The sequence below is a fragment of the Ascidiella aspersa genome, chromosome 7, assembly GCF_963924565.1.
Source record: "Ascidiella aspersa chromosome 7, kaAscAspe10.2, whole genome shotgun sequence".
NCBI lineage: Eukaryota > Metazoa > Chordata > Ascidiacea > Phlebobranchia > Ascidiidae > Ascidiella > Ascidiella aspersa.
The window spans coordinates 22,473,577-22,490,989 of record NC_139453.1 but is presented as its reverse complement, the minus strand read 5'-3'; the positions used below and the strand labels follow the sequence as shown (position 1 = coordinate 22,490,989).

Here is a 17,413-nt window from a genome sequence, read left to right as displayed (position 1 = left end):
TGCATAGGCATTCTAAGGCGTTAACAGGTCATCGCTATAACTAGACCTAATAAAACAATCGCCTTTATATTCCATTTACCTTTATATTTCCATTACTTGTTTGTGACATTTACCGAAATAATAAAAAGCACATGCGATACAGCCAATTGAGCATGCATATTTTTAAAACCGCGTTTGCGATCGAAATTTAGAACAACTTTACGTCTTTGATCACGCGAATCCGTAATCGTCCTTGTTCCACTATAAATAATATCTGGCGTGCTTTCCGCAAGCCGAAACGCATAAATAACAGAAGCGCGTAAGTTCGATTTGACTGCCACGTTTGTTCGATCAACCTCTTGGCAGTGGCCGTTTCTTCAAAAATCGACTTTCTCCGAACGCAGCTATTTTTAATCCGCGCACGTGCAAAAAGCGGCAAATTATCGCGTAATGACAAGGCTTGTTTCGACGAATTTCAGTCTGGCCTGAAACCGAAAGGCGTGAAGAACAAGGTTATTTGCTAACTCACGTTCGTTAAGCGTATTGTAACTAAAAGTTTAAATAAAAATCCCACACGACGTACCATATGTACGTGTGTACTAATAACGAGATTATAGAACTATTCTAAGCGAGTTTTATTGCTTTTATCAATTTAAAATTTCATTTCGAAAACGCGGTTAGCTCATCCTAGGACACATTGTTAAAACACAAATGATATTTCAAATTAAAAAGGATTTTACACTCTATTTCTCAAATATTTTACTTATTTAAAACTACAGACAATGAGCAAAAATAGTTGACCCATTTTACGTTTTAGGCTGTAGACTGTACCTCCATAGTTTTTTTTTATCGTATTGTTTTTATTTCAGCTTGTAAACAATTATGGAAAGGTTTTAAACCGAATTGTAAAATTTTACTCTTTTGCCAACTGCACAAAATTCATTTTTATTTGTCACTTCACAATGTTATGTTCAATTTTTTTAATGTTTTTGTAATTTTGTGGTATGACTGACGCGTATATTATGGTGTGGTATGAACTGACGGGGGACACACGAGAAACAAAAAATATCGGGAGAGTCGTGTTACAACGGGATCTCAACCAAACATAATATAAATTAATTCCTTAAAAATAAAAATAGCGGTAAATATCTTTATTTTGACAAGCTGGTAAAAGTATACGGATAGGTGAAGATGTCTTACAAGTGCTACTTGTTTAATTGAATAAAGGCGTATATGTTAGCTTAAACAAGTTTTATGGAAAATGCCCGAAGTCGAAATAAAATCCTTGGTGAGCCGGACTTGTCCCGTGGGCCGTTGTTGGCCCATAGGTCTGCTCATGGTGGTATTCCGAGCAAACTTACCATTCCGAATGCTAACAGAAGAAGCGCAGCCGATGTTTGATATTTGGTCGACATCTTTTTTGCAAAGTAACAGTAGCTTACATAAACAAAATAAATATCAACTGCTGTCAGTAGTGCCTATGCAAAAAACATTAATAAACGTTGTTTCAAATTCAATTTACTGAAACTATACGAGTTAAAAAAATATGCGGCAATTTGGCCGGCTATACCCAAATGGACGCTTTTGCGGTGCATTTAATTATGGAATACCTTATTCGTGCCATAAATGAATAATATATACTATAAAAATAAAAACGTACATGTCTGGACTTTCGCTATAAATTTCACTTTAAATATAATTTGATTTTTAGTTTATTTTTCTCTATAACCCATCCTGAGATTCTCCATACATGGTCTCAAAAGATCATTTCGCTATTCTTAATGCGTGCTTTTCTAACTGAGCATGTAAAACGACCTAACGAAATCCGTTAAGCAAACTTTCCGACTGCCAGTGTTTAGCCAAATTTACTCCGATATTATTCAACAGTACCTGGAAATTGTATAACCGTGACGTTTCTGGGCGCTTGTTCAACTAATTTCCCTAAGCATGTCTCTAACAGTCTGCATGAAAAAACAAATAGTATAGTCTTGAAGCATGTTCTGCTAATGTGTACATGCTTAACGATCACGACTGAAAAATGAATTTGGACATTTCGGGCTTATATTGTGCAATAATTTCGCAATAAAGCATGGTCATACGTCTTTAACGAAGCTATATACGAAAGTCGTTTTACGACTTGCTGATTTATAGGCAAATTAACGTACGCCTACCCTACGTTGCAAGGTCGTGTCACAGGACGATTTTACGTCACGAAAAATATTGTGACGTCGGTGTCTTAATTTTGTTGACGACCAAAAGGCACGATGATTAGCAAAGAGTTTCCTCCAAGACCGAAAATCGCGCTAATGTTAAGTAGCGATTACGCTTACGATGAAAAACAGCGCGAGATTGATCGCACTTGTCAGGTTCCAATGAACACCGCAAATGTGCGAGTCGGCTGTTGTTCAGTCGCATTTTATATTGACAAAGGTCGTTAAGTTTTATTAATTTTCTCAACTTCTTGGAATCGAGACATGAATTTTGTCTGACCGAAAATGCGAAATGGCGCCGAGTTTGGCTTTTTAACGACCCTGGCATGATATGTTTTTCGTCGAGGTCTGTTATCAACGAAAACACCCGCAAACCTGATGCCGCAGTTCCATCTGTTTGCAAAATTCTCGGAAATTTGCAAACTTTACAGTCGCTAATGTCGGACTTCAGTTCCGCCTGCCAAAATTTATATAGCGGGGGTTGGGGAATGGAAAATTCCTTAGCGTGTCTCTATCACGATGCCATTAGCTCTATCTCGTTTCGCGTTTCCGGACGAATTTCTTCGCAACGTCGACGGCAAACCTAAATGCCCGGGTCGTAAAGCACAGGATATGGGTTCGGCAAAAGTTGGCTTATATTTATTTTGGCGAATAGGGGTGGCTTACAGTATCCGTATGTAATTTTTCGCCTCGTTTCGAATTCGGTTTTCGGAGGAACGTTTCCCAAGTGCGAGAAGCAAAAAAAAAACATTTGATCAGGCCTATTCATTTTTGTTTTTAGGTTTAGTAAAATACATTATTCCGAAAGTAATTAAAACATGGAACAAACTGAAGCTGAAAACAACGCCTGACAATTAAACTCAAGCTAAAAAACAACGCCTGACAATTAAATTCAAGCTGAAAAACAAGATTTTTTCAACTGCAATCAATTTTTTTCAACTGCAATTTTTTCAACTGCAATAAAGCCATATTTAAGATATCTGTATAACACGATTTTACCTTTCTTACGCTCTTTGACATAAGTTTCTCAATTTATAAGTCTGTATTGTTCCTAATGTTTTTCCGTTGAGTATTAAAATGTCAAACAAGTTATCTAACCTTATTCTAAAATTAATTAAATAAAAAATAACCTCGAAACTTGATTTTAAGTCGGAAAGGAAGTTTATTTCTTTACCTGCGGACAAGATGCTCTAATCCAGGGGTTCTTGAAAGGTTTGTAAGAAGGGCGCAAAGGACTTTCCGAGAAAAAAAAGGTTTGGCAAACACGAATATCTCCTTTTACCCAGAATACTTACCATATACACTGTGTAGTGCTGTCAGGGGGAATAGTGCCAGCTTCCAGGCCATTCCTTTAATCTAATTTTTTGCCAATTTACTCGATCAAATCGAAAAAAATTACGAATTTATTTCTTATTTCAAAACAAGTTTTTGTTAACAGAAAGGCGCGATTCACACTATCACATACTATATGTTGGGCTATGTAAAATTATATTCTCTTAAATAGCAATGAATTTACACCTATAGTATAGTGAGGATACTCGGATAGCTCTCCGTCACACAATTCGTAATTGTGACATAACAAACAACTTGAGGGTTTGTTGCTGACTTATATAATTACATTTATAATGTATGTAAACTATAACCTTTAGCTCAGTGTTTCCCAAACTTTTTTTCTCGCGTACCATTTTGAGCTTTTGTACAGTGTTCATGTACCACCTAAGTTACATCTGACTAGAATATCTCAAACTATAGCTATTTTAGCATATAGATAAGAAAATGAGCATGTAGCTGTATTAGAGTTTAACAACTTCATTCCAGGAAGACTTAAAAGCCATAAATTAAGCAAAACACAGCAAATAGTTTTAATGCGATGGATGTAGTTGTTTTTTTCTCCACCAGCTGGTTGAGATGTCGTCGGGAGTATGCTTGGTTTCATAGCTGAATTAGCAAGCGCCTTCATACAAACAACATATTGCGGAACAGCTTCTATTTGTTCAATAGCTATAAACCCGTAGTTTATGTAGCCTAAGTCTGGCTGTACTTTCGTTTAGACATGTTCCTAGTATGGTTAAATTAAACAAAATTAAATTCTCACACTATTCCTCTATTTTAAAAGAAATTACAGTAGTTCAATATGACTGAAATATCATTATACATATGGCAATACTACACTGCTGCTCTTCAGTTTATTACTACTTACATATTAAACCAGCTAACAATTAACGTTTTATTATCTTCAACAAGTTAAGTGTTACGTCATAAACGTGCGAAACCTCAAATTAAAGGTAATTAAAACGCAACATTGCAAATACCCAATCTGAAAGTTTTAAAAGTTGAAAGTTTTCGCAAGTTTATACATATGCTTCAAAACTTTTTTTTTAAGTTTTCGCAGATTTATACGTAGTCGCGTACCACCTGAAAGACTCTCGCGTACCACCGGTGGTACGCGTACCACAGTTTGGGAACCACTGCTTTAGCTTAAGAAAACCACATGTTGTTATCACACAACTTTCGCATAATTTGCAGGTTTTACTATTCAACTGAAAACACTGCCGGTATATTGCTGATCATTCAAACTATAAAACATATAAATCGCATAGGGGGCAAAAGTTTGGATAAGTTGTGTCAAGGGGGGTGCAGCCTAAAATAAATCCCTGCTTTAATCTAAGGACATGACCTGGCAACTTTCTTCAAAGTTGATTTATTTCCAGATGCTGGTCGCGTAAGACTTTGCTTTCTGCAACTGAATAAAACTAACTTATTAAAATAACATGTAGGCCTAGTTTTCTTTATTATTGAAATGACATTATAAATTTGCAGTCTATAAGGCGTCGTGTTATAAGATGATTGAAGCCCAACAACAGTCTTTTTTCGCGCAAATCACTTTCTTACACGAAGACAATAGGCTAGTTGAGTAATTGATAATTATTAGCTTTATAGCCTAGAATCCCTAGATAGAAGAGGCCGGTCGAGGACTTTATTTGAGGAGGGTCAAATTTTTAGGGATTACTTCACAAAGTTACTTTATAAGGGTACGTGACGCTTTAGGCCAGGGGTCGGCAACCTTTTTCTAGTCGCGGGCCAAAACCAAACTTAGAAAGGTCTCTGCGGGCCGCACAAAATGATAATTAAGAATTGTGTTATTAAAATCTTAGAGCAACTGTCAATCAGGCGGGCCTCGGATATTTTTTGCACTTAAAAACGTTTTAATTACATTTACAGAGGTGTAGAAGCCATTTTGTCATATTGTGTTTACACAGAGAATTTTGTTTTTAATCGATGTGTCGTAACGGAAAATTTTCAGTAAAAATCTATGGCCTAAATTCCTTGCAACCACATTGAAATGTTTGCGATATGTTGCAACGAATGCCTTGTTACACCAATTTTTATGCGTCAGAGCTGAATGTGGTGTTACGTATATCCGTTTAATGTGAGCGCTTTGTTTTAAAATTCGCCTTTTGTCAACAATCCATTATTTTTAGAATCCAACGCCAGTTACGTCGCAATGTAGATCGAAGCGCTTTTGTTCAAGCCATATTGGGACAAAAATATTATTTCCGTCTATAAGAGTCGAGAGAAAAAGGTTTAGACCACGCCTTGTTATCACGTGATATTTTGTTAAGTATTATAAGAATTAATGACGTAAATCTTTCTTTATCGCAGAAATTTTCTTAACTGATTCTCGTCTATAAATAGCGTGTTCAATCAATATAAAAGAGAGAGGGAGAGAGAGAGAGGCTTTTTATAGCTACTACTCAGACAGCAAACTCGAGTGCTTTTGTGACTGAACCAGATAGAGGCTACTCACCCGAACCGCAGCAAGCGGACAGAACAGGGTTTGTACGCCGAGAACCAGAGTTCTCGCCAATCAGTTCTGCAAGCTCAGATTCAAGCAGAAATTCTCCTGTCCAGAAGGTACGTAAACCCTTCGTTAATCTTGATAGACTTCAAGCATCTACTTCAGCAGCTGCTAATCATACAGCGAAAATACAATTGAGCAAGCCATCTCGAGGTCCAAGAACTCCACCTTTGATTAGACGAATTTCAGGATCCAGATCGCCCATAAGATCTAGATCACCATCAAGCAGAAGATCACAATCAAGCAGAAGATCACCACCAATAAGAAGATATCCATCGGAAAGAAGAAACAATTACAGAAGAAATAGCCACGAACGTTCCCCGGAATCCGAAGATTCTTACGAACTGTATCTCCCGCCAGCTCCAAGACCTTCGTGGCGAATCCACGTCCCGTTTAGTGCAGGCACATCAAGAGAGCAAATTGCTTCCGATCGGCTACTTGAAAATCAGGAATCTTGCCCTTTTGTCGATTCTTATTTCAAAGCTCGTGCAGTAACTACCCAACAAATCAGACTTCAAAACGGATCTTTTGAGGCCATTATCAAGAGGACGGCCTTTGACCATTTTGCTATTCCTAGCATCAGAGAATTCCGGCATATCAGCAATATAGACAATCTTGGAATTGTGGCTGTGCATTCTCTGCAAGCCAACAACGAACCAGGAGACGTGTTCGTGTGGCGATCAAGTCATACTCCAACATCTATTGAAGGCAAGGTCTTAACAGAGACGTTCTTGGCATTAAGAATATTCCTTAGTGTTCCATTACGTCTTGTAACAAGTCTTGTTTCTTCAGAGGCAGTAAAGTGTTGACGTAAAGCGCGAAAAAAGCGTTCGTTTGGTTTAAAATTCGAGTTCACACGTCGTCATCCGTACTACTAATGAAAAGTGTAATAAAACTACTTTGACGGAACGCGATAACATTTAAAGTTAATGTACCTCAGCGTTTTTATGAACATTCGCGCGAAGCTCGAACATGTTTCGCAATTACGTAGTTAAAATAATCAAAAAGCATGTGAAATAGACTCGTGTCTAAGAGACGGCGGTCCGTAGGTTGCCGACCACTGCTTTAGGCACATCTACTATATAAATTGGAAAGTTTGTCGGCCGTTCGCACGCGTTTTAAGGAGACAGAGAGAGCAAAGTCGCTCATACTTCTCCCTTTTAAGCGAGTCACCGGGCGAGTGCGTAAAATAGAAAGAAAGTCGTGTGCTCCCAGACAGAAAAAAACTGTTTCTTTCTATGAGAGAAAGTCGCGCATCTCAAGCGAGTACCGTCGCAAACCGGTCTGTTACGTGACAGGTTACGTAACACTCACGTACGCAAGATGTATATGGTACTTGCTTGTGGTTGTATTAAATAAATTAATATCTCGCCTGCTCAGCTGCGTCGAGACGGTTGCCCTAAAGCTAAATCTGGCGAACAATTCCTTTGGGATTGCCAGCCTTGTATAAAATATTCGCACATTAGCCTTCTTGAAATAACAGCCATTATAATTTAATTTTACAAAAAATTGCACTTTATAGAGTTAGTGAGTTATTATTGCTTAAAATTATATTACTTCATATTTAGTAACTCAGACTTACTAAGTTACTCATAGAATAATATTGACTTGTATATAAATTTCTACTGATATAAAATCGTATATACATATTATTATCGTAGGTACCAGTACTGAAGTTAAATTATGTACATATATTTTTATTTTTATTTCAATCAAATATTAATCAATTAAAGCGATTTTACATTCTACTTATTTTAAGTAAAATACACATTTAGTTATTTGCTTTCAATTTATTAATGCAAAAAATTGTTATAAAAATAAATCTTACATACACAACTAAAATTGCACAATTTAACACACGAAAAACACAGTTTAAAATCATAATTGAGGACCAATGAAAGATTAACTAACTCTCAATAATCTCAAGTTAATAAAAATTGTACGCACTTTGTGCCAAATTGCAATCAACAAAAAACAGGTTACATTGGTTCTACCAAAAGAGCAGCAATGTTTTTTATAACTTTAGATTTTATTTATTCTAATAAATAATTTAGGTGGGTAAAAATTGTTACATGACAATGTGGGTGAAATTATGTGAAAGCAAAGTTTGTGAAATAAACAATTTGATTGCATGAAAAATTCATAATCTCCAAAACCTTTCCTCCAAAGCCTTCGTGTAGGAATCAAGTTTGTAGGAGGCTTGCTCCAAAGCGAGTACCGACTGCTCTATGCTCTCGATCTGGTCTAAGTAAGGTTGTAGGTCGACAAATCTCTGGTTGATGGAACGTAGAGAGTCCCCAACTTGCTTGGCTGTTTGAAACATTCCAGCATACTTTGCCGTGGTGGCTTTGTTCATCCTCTCCAGAAGTGCATAGTCCTCTACCGTGCTCTCCACCTCACCGTGAAGATAGACAGTCATTTTTTGCAGCATGTTGACACAAAGGCCTTGCAAGCGTTCAGTTTCTGGATTTTGGTTACCTTTATTTTTGGAGGGGGTAGTAGTAGAAGTAGTACCAGTAACTTTTCTTTTATTTTCTAAAGACATACTTTCTTGCGTTTCTATTGATAAATTTTTAATTTCTTGGTCAACTGTGATATTCTCTTCTTCAAAATGTGCAGCAGGATTTGCTTCTGTATTCAGACCATAAGTGTCTAACACAGCGTTATTGTCTGTTGCAGCTTTTCCTTCAAATGCAGTATTTTCATCCAATGTGTTATCATCATTACATGGACCATCAGTGCATTTTTCTTCTACAAGAATATCTTGATCCACTGGCGTTTTTGTTGTTGTTACTGCTGTGTGGTTGTCGCCACCACTGACTGCTATCACGTTCTCTGATGAATTAACTTTATCTATAGTTTCAGTTGGCATTACTGCTTTTGGTTCATCACTTGGCACTCCATCTTCTTCCATACTATAAGGTTATTTAATCCTCTGTGGTTGAAACACAAAAATCTTGATGTAATTTTATAAAAGTTATGAGAAAATTGAATAACAAAAAATATTAGACTTAAAAATAAAGCTTTTTACACATAACAGGATTTATTAAGTTTTAATGAAAAAACACAGTTACTACACAGCAAATATACATGTTTCAAAATAATTTAACTTGTTTAATTTTAGTATAAACATGGTACAGTCAAACACTATTAAACGTAACAAAGTTTAGTTATTTTCCAAGCTAATTTAAATATAAATACGGATACAGGTCAGCCAATTCATGGCGACGGATCTTTCTGGTTTTTGGTTCTGATTATGTCTTCCAGTTTTTCAAATTGCTCATCTGAGGCCTTGTCAGCTTCATCTTTCACCTCCTCAACTGTTTGCACCTCCGGGATGTAAAACTTGAGCATGTTTTCTATCCCGCTCTTCAGGGTCACGGATGAGCTGGGGCAATTGCTGCACGAGCCTTGTAGTTTTAGCTGCACATTACCAGTGTCAGGATTGAAACCCATATAAACAATATCACCCCCATCCTCCATCACTGTGGGCCGGATCCGGGTGTCAATCAGCTCTTTGATCATCATCACGACCTCATCATCATCCTCATCCACGTGAGTGTCGGATGCAGGACCTTCGTCGGTCATCACTGGCATGTTACCGATGGTAAAAAAGTCCATTATCACTTCGTAGACCTCGGGTTTCAGCACCTGCCACTGCGTTTCTTCGCTCTGTCGTGTGACAGTGAGAAAATCAGGACCCAAAAACACGGCTTTTACCCCTTCAACTCCAAAAAGTCGCTTGGCAAGGGGTGACCTGTGGGACGTGGTCCAATCGGGGAAGTCTGCCGTCCCCATGCCCATAACATCAACCCCAGGAACAAATTTTAATGAGTTTGGGTTCGGGGTGTCAAAGGTTTGGATAAACATGCTTCGGTGAACTTGGGTAACCGGGGAGCGTACATGCAAAATTGCGGACGTATTGTTTAAAAAGACTGTTGACACATTTTGTTTGGAAACAGATGATCTGTATTGAGTTTGAAGTAATATTGGATTTCTTGTTGCAAGAAATGTGGAAGCTTGTACATTTTTTAAATAGTTTGCACAATTTATCAATGTTTTAACCCTTTTCATCTTTCTGATTTTAGCTAAAATTAGTACAAGTGACTCCTAAAAAAAAGTATAGATGAAACACCAAAAAATGTGTACTAATTTCTAGTTGAAGTGCAATTCTATTGGAATGCTGCAATTCCTTAGCTTCAATACTTTAAATAAAAGCAAATGGGGGTAGTAATAGCAACCACGTTTTCTCGATACAAACTCAAGGTCAAAAAAATTACGCACCACAGCAAAATTACATAAAATAATTATTGATAAACTCAAAGGACTAAATATATGGCTTCTGATGTCGCTAGACTCTAAACAGCATTCAAATAATTTAAACAGACTTGAGGAAAAACGAGTGTGTCAATTTTAAACACTACAATTTCTCTCCAACATTTTCTCGCCAAACAATTTCTCTCCAACTCCGTGAAAACTCTGAAAAGCTGTGCAAATTATGAATAGGTTTAACTCTTAAAATATAAATTGTGGTGTCATGCTGGAGTGAACCGCTTTTTTGACAGGTTGTTAAAATGTTACTAAGAACAGTTCACTGAATTCTGGTTCTATTGTGGTTTGCTGGCCTATAGTTTCAGCGGTATAAGTTTTCTCAGTTGTTAAAATATAAGCAATTGGCAACAAGTCAACTAGCGTGTTACTAAAATAAATACAATAAGTTAATATTATATCAAAACAATACAGGAAAACACGAAAGTTTTCTGCAAAAATTCACCCGATCCGTTAGAAATTAGTGCATTTCTAAGCAAAAAGGTCTACGACAATTAGGGCATCCAATGGCAGAAAAGTCTAAACTTATAGACCTTGAGGTCCTGGCAATGCACTAATTTGGACCTTTAGGTAAACTCCCGGCGTAGTTAAATTGAAAATATTCGTTAAACATTCACAAAAGATTACAAAACGTGTGAAATAGCATTAATAACACTTGACCCACCCTAACCCAAATAATGTGCGTTAATGTAATAATTATTTGAATGCTTGTGAAAAAGCCCAAACTCGGGTGGGCATAAGATAGTTTCTCGTCTATGGTACCATAGGATTGTTACGTCACAAATTGAGGTATTGGAGCCTAAAGCGTTTATGTAATTATTAATTCAATCCACATTATTTGGGTTAGGGTGCTGGTTAGCGTTTGGGTTTAGGTAGGTCAAGTATTATTAAACTTAATCTTTTGAAGCACAATGTTAAGTCAAATTAGTGCGTTGTCCGAGACCTCAAAGTCTAAAAGTCGGAATTTTGTGATCCTTTGGATGCACTAATTGTCGTAGACCTTTTTGCTTAGAAATGCACTAATTTCTAACGGATCGGGTGAAAAATTTATATATTTGCCATTATATTGTAAGATTTCTATTTTAGCGTCAAGCGACAACTACAGTATTAAACGTCACGCGACAGGCATAGTTTTGTGTTTAGAAAGGAAACGATGGACAGACAGTAAATGCTGACGGTTCTTGGTCACAGGCACTGATCTCTATAAAGCTATGAGGTTATAAGATTTTATAGAGATCAGTGGTCAGGATTGCCGGCGCCGCGCCGTTTTTTACGACGGATCTAGTTTTTTTTTAATTTATCTAGGTTTCTGTTTTTTTAATCTAAATGAGTTTTTGTGGGTAACACTAATTTACGGAATGATGAATGGTCGGAACGCTCACAGTATTATTATTAAATATAATAACACTTGACCCACCTTAACCCAAACGCTAACCCCCACCCTAACCCAAATATTGTGCATTGGTTTAATAATTGTTTTAACGGGGAACACTTAAATTAGTGAGCGTTCCGACCATTGATCATTCCGTAAATTAGTGTTACCCGTTTTTGTGAAATAAATGTTTAACAATAGCTTTGTATATTGAATATTTTAGAATATTCCACATTAAAGGACATGTAAAAACTATAGTGTAATTATATACTTTGATTTATCAATTATTTAAACGCTGCTAATAAGCTCAAACTCTATAGTGGGCATGAAAGATTTGTTCAGGGGGATTTATAACATTGTTTTGTCACACTTTGATACATTACGTAGGCCCAGCGCATTTAACTAATTGTTCAGCCCATATTATTTGGGTTAGTGTTTTTTGGTAACTATTAATATTATTTTAAGTATTCTTCCAGATATATTCTCCTTTGCAATTAAAAATTTTCGAAACTCGTTTGGTGTCCAGTTTTGTTTTGAAAAGGGGTTACACGCCACGGTTTCCCATTCAAAAAACATTTCTCGTTGAACAAGTTTTATTTTTTTTTAGCAAAGGTTTTTTTTCTTATCTGTTTTTTTTTAGGAAACTTTTTAAATGCTATAGCAGTATTTTAGGGATTTTTTGTGAGATATTGAACTATTTTTATATCAACTGTTATATTTTTGAGCTAAAGACTTCAAACTGCATTGAAAACTGTTGACCTATTTTTTGACAAGACGGCTTAAAAATGTTTCAAAGTAAAAAGAAAATTATTTATACAAATATATAAAATGATTTGAGGATGACAATTTTAAACATTGGCTAGGACAAAGCACTGAACAATGATTCAGTTGTGTTATGTGATATATAAAAGCTAATTAATTTAAATAAGCCAGTGATGTTTAATAAATGATGAATGTACTTTATAGTTTACCTTGAAAGGGTGGAAAGTGAGAAATACTTTCAATAATAAAATAATGAGTATATATGTTTTCTAGGTCCGTTCTTCAAAATATAGTTTAATTAAATTAAGTTATGTGTGCGTTTATTAATGAATCACACAAATAATGAAATATATTTTAATTATGTTTGGATGTTTCAACATGAAGCTTAAAATAGCTAAATTTTTAACCAAAAAATTATAATACTTAAAAAAAGCTCTCTGTGTCGGAGTAGGTATTGTTGAATAAGCTCCCTAGTATAACATATGTGAAATCTGGGGCATCTATTTTGATTTGCTGGAGTGCAATTTTAGTCTTTTGCAAAAACATAACTCATTGATAACATTTCCATAGTTATTCAACAATGGCTGAAAGTACTAAATGTAATTAAACAGTTTATTGTTTAAGTGTAAGTTCAAAAACTAAGCGAGAAACTTATTTTCATTTCTGTTTGCAAATGTAAAGTAATTTTTTTATTGGTAAGTTGCTTTGGTCCCAACTGTTGGATGTTGAAATAATGGCGTCACCTCTATTGCATTCTTATGAACAACAGTTCTCAACACTGACATCTGAAATAACTCAGAAAATCGGAACCATTCCAGATCACCATGGAGGTACATTTAACATTACAGTTTTTCGACCGTGCCCTTTACTGTGTCTACGGGTATTATATGGATGTGCCATTTACTTTGGGAGATGCAATTTGCATGCACGCCTGGGTGCTGCTTTAAAAATTTGCACTAAAAGACTCTGCAAAATACACCTTATATATCTGGGTACCAAACTGCTTTAACAATAAATTTTATGTTAATGTTGCAATACTATGTGCAAATTCTAAGTTCAGTACCATGTTAAAATAAATACATTTTTTTCTAAATAAAAAAACAAACAAGAACATGGTTTCTACTTAGCATCCATATATTTATATTGTAAATACCACATATTTTTTGTTGTAGAGAATAGGTTAGCAGTTTGGTTAAGGTGCTATTGCACAATATTTGGCGTAAGCTGCTGGTTAGTATGTATGTTTGGGTAGCATAGTAGTAAGTAAATTTATTAAATTAATCCCCCCCCTAGTTTATGAATTTTTTGATGATCGAACACTTATTTCTAATCCATAAAATTTTATATTAATGCCTACTAAAATACTATTTTATAAAGCTTTGACACATTCCAAGTACAGGGGACACCAATCAGTGTTTTCACATCCTGTACTCTTTGTTGTTAACTTTTTGTTTGGTTCAATAAATTTTAAAGTTGTTTCAGTTTTAACTACTGAGTTGCGAATTATTTTTCTAGCCGTGAATGACATTTTTAATATTTTTTGTTTATTACAGCTGACAAAAAGTCACTTATCAGCAACATTGAAAGGCAGTTGGATGAAGCACAAGAATTGGTAATTTATAATATTTTAAACAACTGTTATGCTTTTAAATTTTTTTACTAATATCTTTTTGTTTAAATTATTAATTTGAAGTTTGCTTAAAAGAATACCACCACGAAAGCTGTTATAGTTCAAACTAAGATTCACTACACCAATAAAAAATCCTATATATACATTTAAATCGCATTCAAGCATTTTATTTATTCTGTTTTCTAATTTTATATTTCTTTGGTTGTTTCGGCCTTTGAGCGGAGGTTTAGCAAGGGTAAGAGTTTCTTAAACTACCTAGGCACACTTCAATGATGTTTATATGAAGTTATAGTGGTGGCCTGGTGGAGCATAAACAGCAGTTTAAATCTATAGCAGTATATATATACATATATATGTGTGTCAATGGTTGTTGTACATTAAATGGCCCACATGGCCTCAACAGTAAAGTAATTCACACTGTGGGAAACAAGTTTCATAGTGTTGGTGTAAGTGCTCTTCAAATTTTACAGTGTTGCATCCTAATCTACTGAAAATGTGCTTAAGTCCACTACAGCCCATCGGTTGTGTATAATTAAACATTAGAAATGGACCTGGCACACATTTAGATATATATATTAGATATATATTTGATGATTTTGGTTTAAACGGCAGTCTATCAGCACAGTAATTATGGGTCAGTTAAGCCAATACAAAGGTGATCCACACTTCAATGATTCGCTTAAAAAGCGGAAAAAAGCTATGACTGTTGGTATATACATAACTCTTAATTAATTAAAGATCCTTAGTATGGTAATTGGCAAAAGGCAGCGCAAACTCATGAAAATGCCTTACTGTATTCCAGCTGGAACAAATGGACTTGGAAGTAAGAGAATTGCCCAATGCAGAAAGAGGAAAACTTATGGGAAGGTTAAAAAGTTACCAGACTGAATTTAACAGACTTGAGTCCCAAATTGTAAGTGGTTACATTATGTATCTTACCGTTTAAATTTAGCACTAAATTCACACACACATGCTTGTATCTCCGGTATATTTCCGTTCTCTTACAGAGGCTGTGCTTGATCTTTTACTATTAATACGCTAAAATAGGCTTAAAATTCAAAAATGTTGTTTAATATTAAAGCTTGTATATATTATTATTGACAAATATTTTATACTAATATTGACAAATATTTCAAGAAAAAGGCAAAAACTAATTCTGTGAGAAAAACCAATCAAATGAGAGAGGAACTTCTTGCCATGGAGGAAAATGGAACAGACGACCAGGTTTAATACTGTTTAATTGTAATTTGTTTCAAACATTTGCCGATTTAATGATCAAATGTACAAGAAAGTGTGTAAAGCTCATTTGTGTAATTTTTTTTCTTTGTAGTTAAAATTGGCTTATTGCCCATTCATTATTTAAACGTCATTATTGAACTTGCTGCTTTGCTGTAAGTGTCCTAATTATGTAGACGGTATATTTATAATGTTTATTTGTGTGCATTATAGTGTAAGCTTAAAAACTACAAAGGATAGTGCTTGTCCTAACAAAGTATTTATCAAGATAAAACACAACTAGGTTTTTCATCAGTCTATACAAACACTGGCGATAAAAAATACAAGAATACATTTTTTTACACAAAATCCCCTTTCAGGGTGTATTACACCCAGTTAAGAACCTCTTGAATATATTAGGTCAAAGACAAAATTGCTAAAAAAAGAATTACTATGATTTCAGAGAGCCCGTCTTTTGGACAACACAGAGCGGTTAGAAAACTCTACAAGGAGGTTAGAAATTGGATATCGGGTTGCTACCGAAACGGAAAAGATCGGTCAAGATATTTTGGATAATTTACAACGAGACAGAGAAACTATTTCCAGAACACGCCAAAGGGTAAATAGAATGAGATAAACCTGACTAACTTGACATGTGCTTTAAGGAAACAGAATTTTGAATAATATGGTTTAACATCGTACTTGGTTGCAAATCTTAAGTTAGACAAATGTCTCCAGGTACTTGATTTAGTATGGTTTGTCATGTTATACAAAATAAAAACAAGTTTTACACTTTATTTATTTTCAGCTGAGAGAGGGAGATGCAAATCTTGGCAAAAGTTCGAGGGTTTTAAGCAGTATGGCTCGAAGGTAAGTTATCGCTTATGTCTTGTAATACACCAGTAGCAATTATCAAACTTGTCTTGTTTTTTGTGTAACTTCCTCTATAATAAAAAGTGCATTCTCACTTTTTCCTAGAAAGTTTAGAAATCGGATATTTTTTGTTGAAAAATATTAGAGCTATTTTCCCCTGCTAAGACACTTCCCTTTCAGAATCATCCAAAATCGCATCCTGACGCTTGCCATCATCGTCATTATGATAATAGTTATCGTGGTGGTCATATACTTCGCCGCCAACAGACACAAAAGCACGTGACGAAGGCACCGCCCAACGCAAGTCGATGTCATTGCACTAGTCGAGCGTCCTGTAAACGACACTCCAGAAACAATGAAACTGAGAGGAAACATATTCTGAACGGTTACTGTTGAGTGGAATGTTTTGCTAGGTGGTATTCACGTTTTATCAGAAGACAGCAATTTGCTAGCTCCAGTATGTTGCTAAATTAAAGGCAAGATACGCCTTGTACGCAAAATCCTGCCGATTTCGGCAATTTCACTCCATTGCTTTAAATCAGAAGAAAACCGATCGTTATTATCCGGAATGGACACACAGGCGATGCATCAAGCTCATCTATAAGAAAAATCGATGTTTCGTGCGACTTGCATTCCACGCACGTCACTTCGAGATATTTTCGCTTTTCGCTCTTGGCATTTCCGCCGCTATTCAATTCACCGTGGGACCCTCTACGGTTAACTGCAACCGAAACTCGGTGGCCGACTGTCACATTTGCCTTGTTCTTGCCAGCTGTTTACGTTTTCCGAAGGACAACGTTTGCATGTGTGTTACTAAAAAGAACCTTGAACCACCAGCGACCGTTACTATAACCCACAGTGGCGTTGAAGGTTACTGGACACGATTGTACTACTTTGTCTTTGGACACGATTGTACTACTTTGTCTGGCCGTAAACGACACGTCAAACGGTTAATACGTATATATAAGTCTAGTACCCGCGTAACCCGTTGCCATACACTTTGAATAAATTTATTTTTTTACCCAGCTCGGCTTAATTCCCTTACGTCGGTCAGTTTTGTTTGCGAGCATCTGCAATGTGCGATAAAATCGATCAACGCCTAGCAATAGGCTCGGACATCGAACGCTGTCCAGTTTAGATTTGACGAAACACCTGAAAAACGAAATCTCGCCGCGGTTAATTGG

At 35.8% G+C, this 17,413-nt stretch overlaps 3 protein-coding genes across 3 annotated transcripts; 1 reads left to right on the top strand and 2 right to left on the bottom strand.

Moving 5' to 3' along the window:
• Positions 1-7,920: 7,920 nt before the first annotated feature.
• Positions 7,921-8,962, bottom strand: LOC146138360 (uncharacterized). The gene has a single exon (XM_083393437.1). It carries the CDS (start codon positions 8,960-8,962, stop codon positions 8,189-8,191), a length of 774 nt encoding a protein of 257 aa, XP_083249563.1. The 3' UTR covers positions 7,921-8,188.
• A 41-nt stretch (positions 8,963-9,003) lies between these two features.
• Positions 9,004-10,580, bottom strand: LOC146138359 (NFU1 iron-sulfur cluster scaffold homolog, mitochondrial-like). The gene has a single exon (XM_083393436.1). The coding sequence runs from the start codon at positions 10,120-10,122 to the stop codon at positions 9,268-9,270; it is 855 nt and encodes a 284-aa protein (XP_083249562.1). The 5' UTR covers positions 10,123-10,580; the 3' UTR covers positions 9,004-9,267.
• Positions 10,581-13,142: 2,562 nt separating this feature from the next.
• On the top strand, positions 13,143-17,122 carry LOC146138358 (vesicle transport through interaction with t-SNAREs homolog 1A-like). Its single transcript, XM_083393326.1, has 7 exons — positions 13,143-13,341; positions 14,065-14,123; positions 14,944-15,054; positions 15,279-15,365; positions 15,820-15,975; positions 16,165-16,226; positions 16,410-17,122. Exons 1-7 carry the CDS (start codon positions 13,245-13,247, stop codon positions 16,510-16,512), a joined length of 675 nt encoding a protein of 224 aa, XP_083249452.1. The 5' UTR covers positions 13,143-13,244; the 3' UTR covers positions 16,513-17,122.
• The last annotated feature ends 291 nt before the right edge of the window (positions 17,123-17,413 follow it).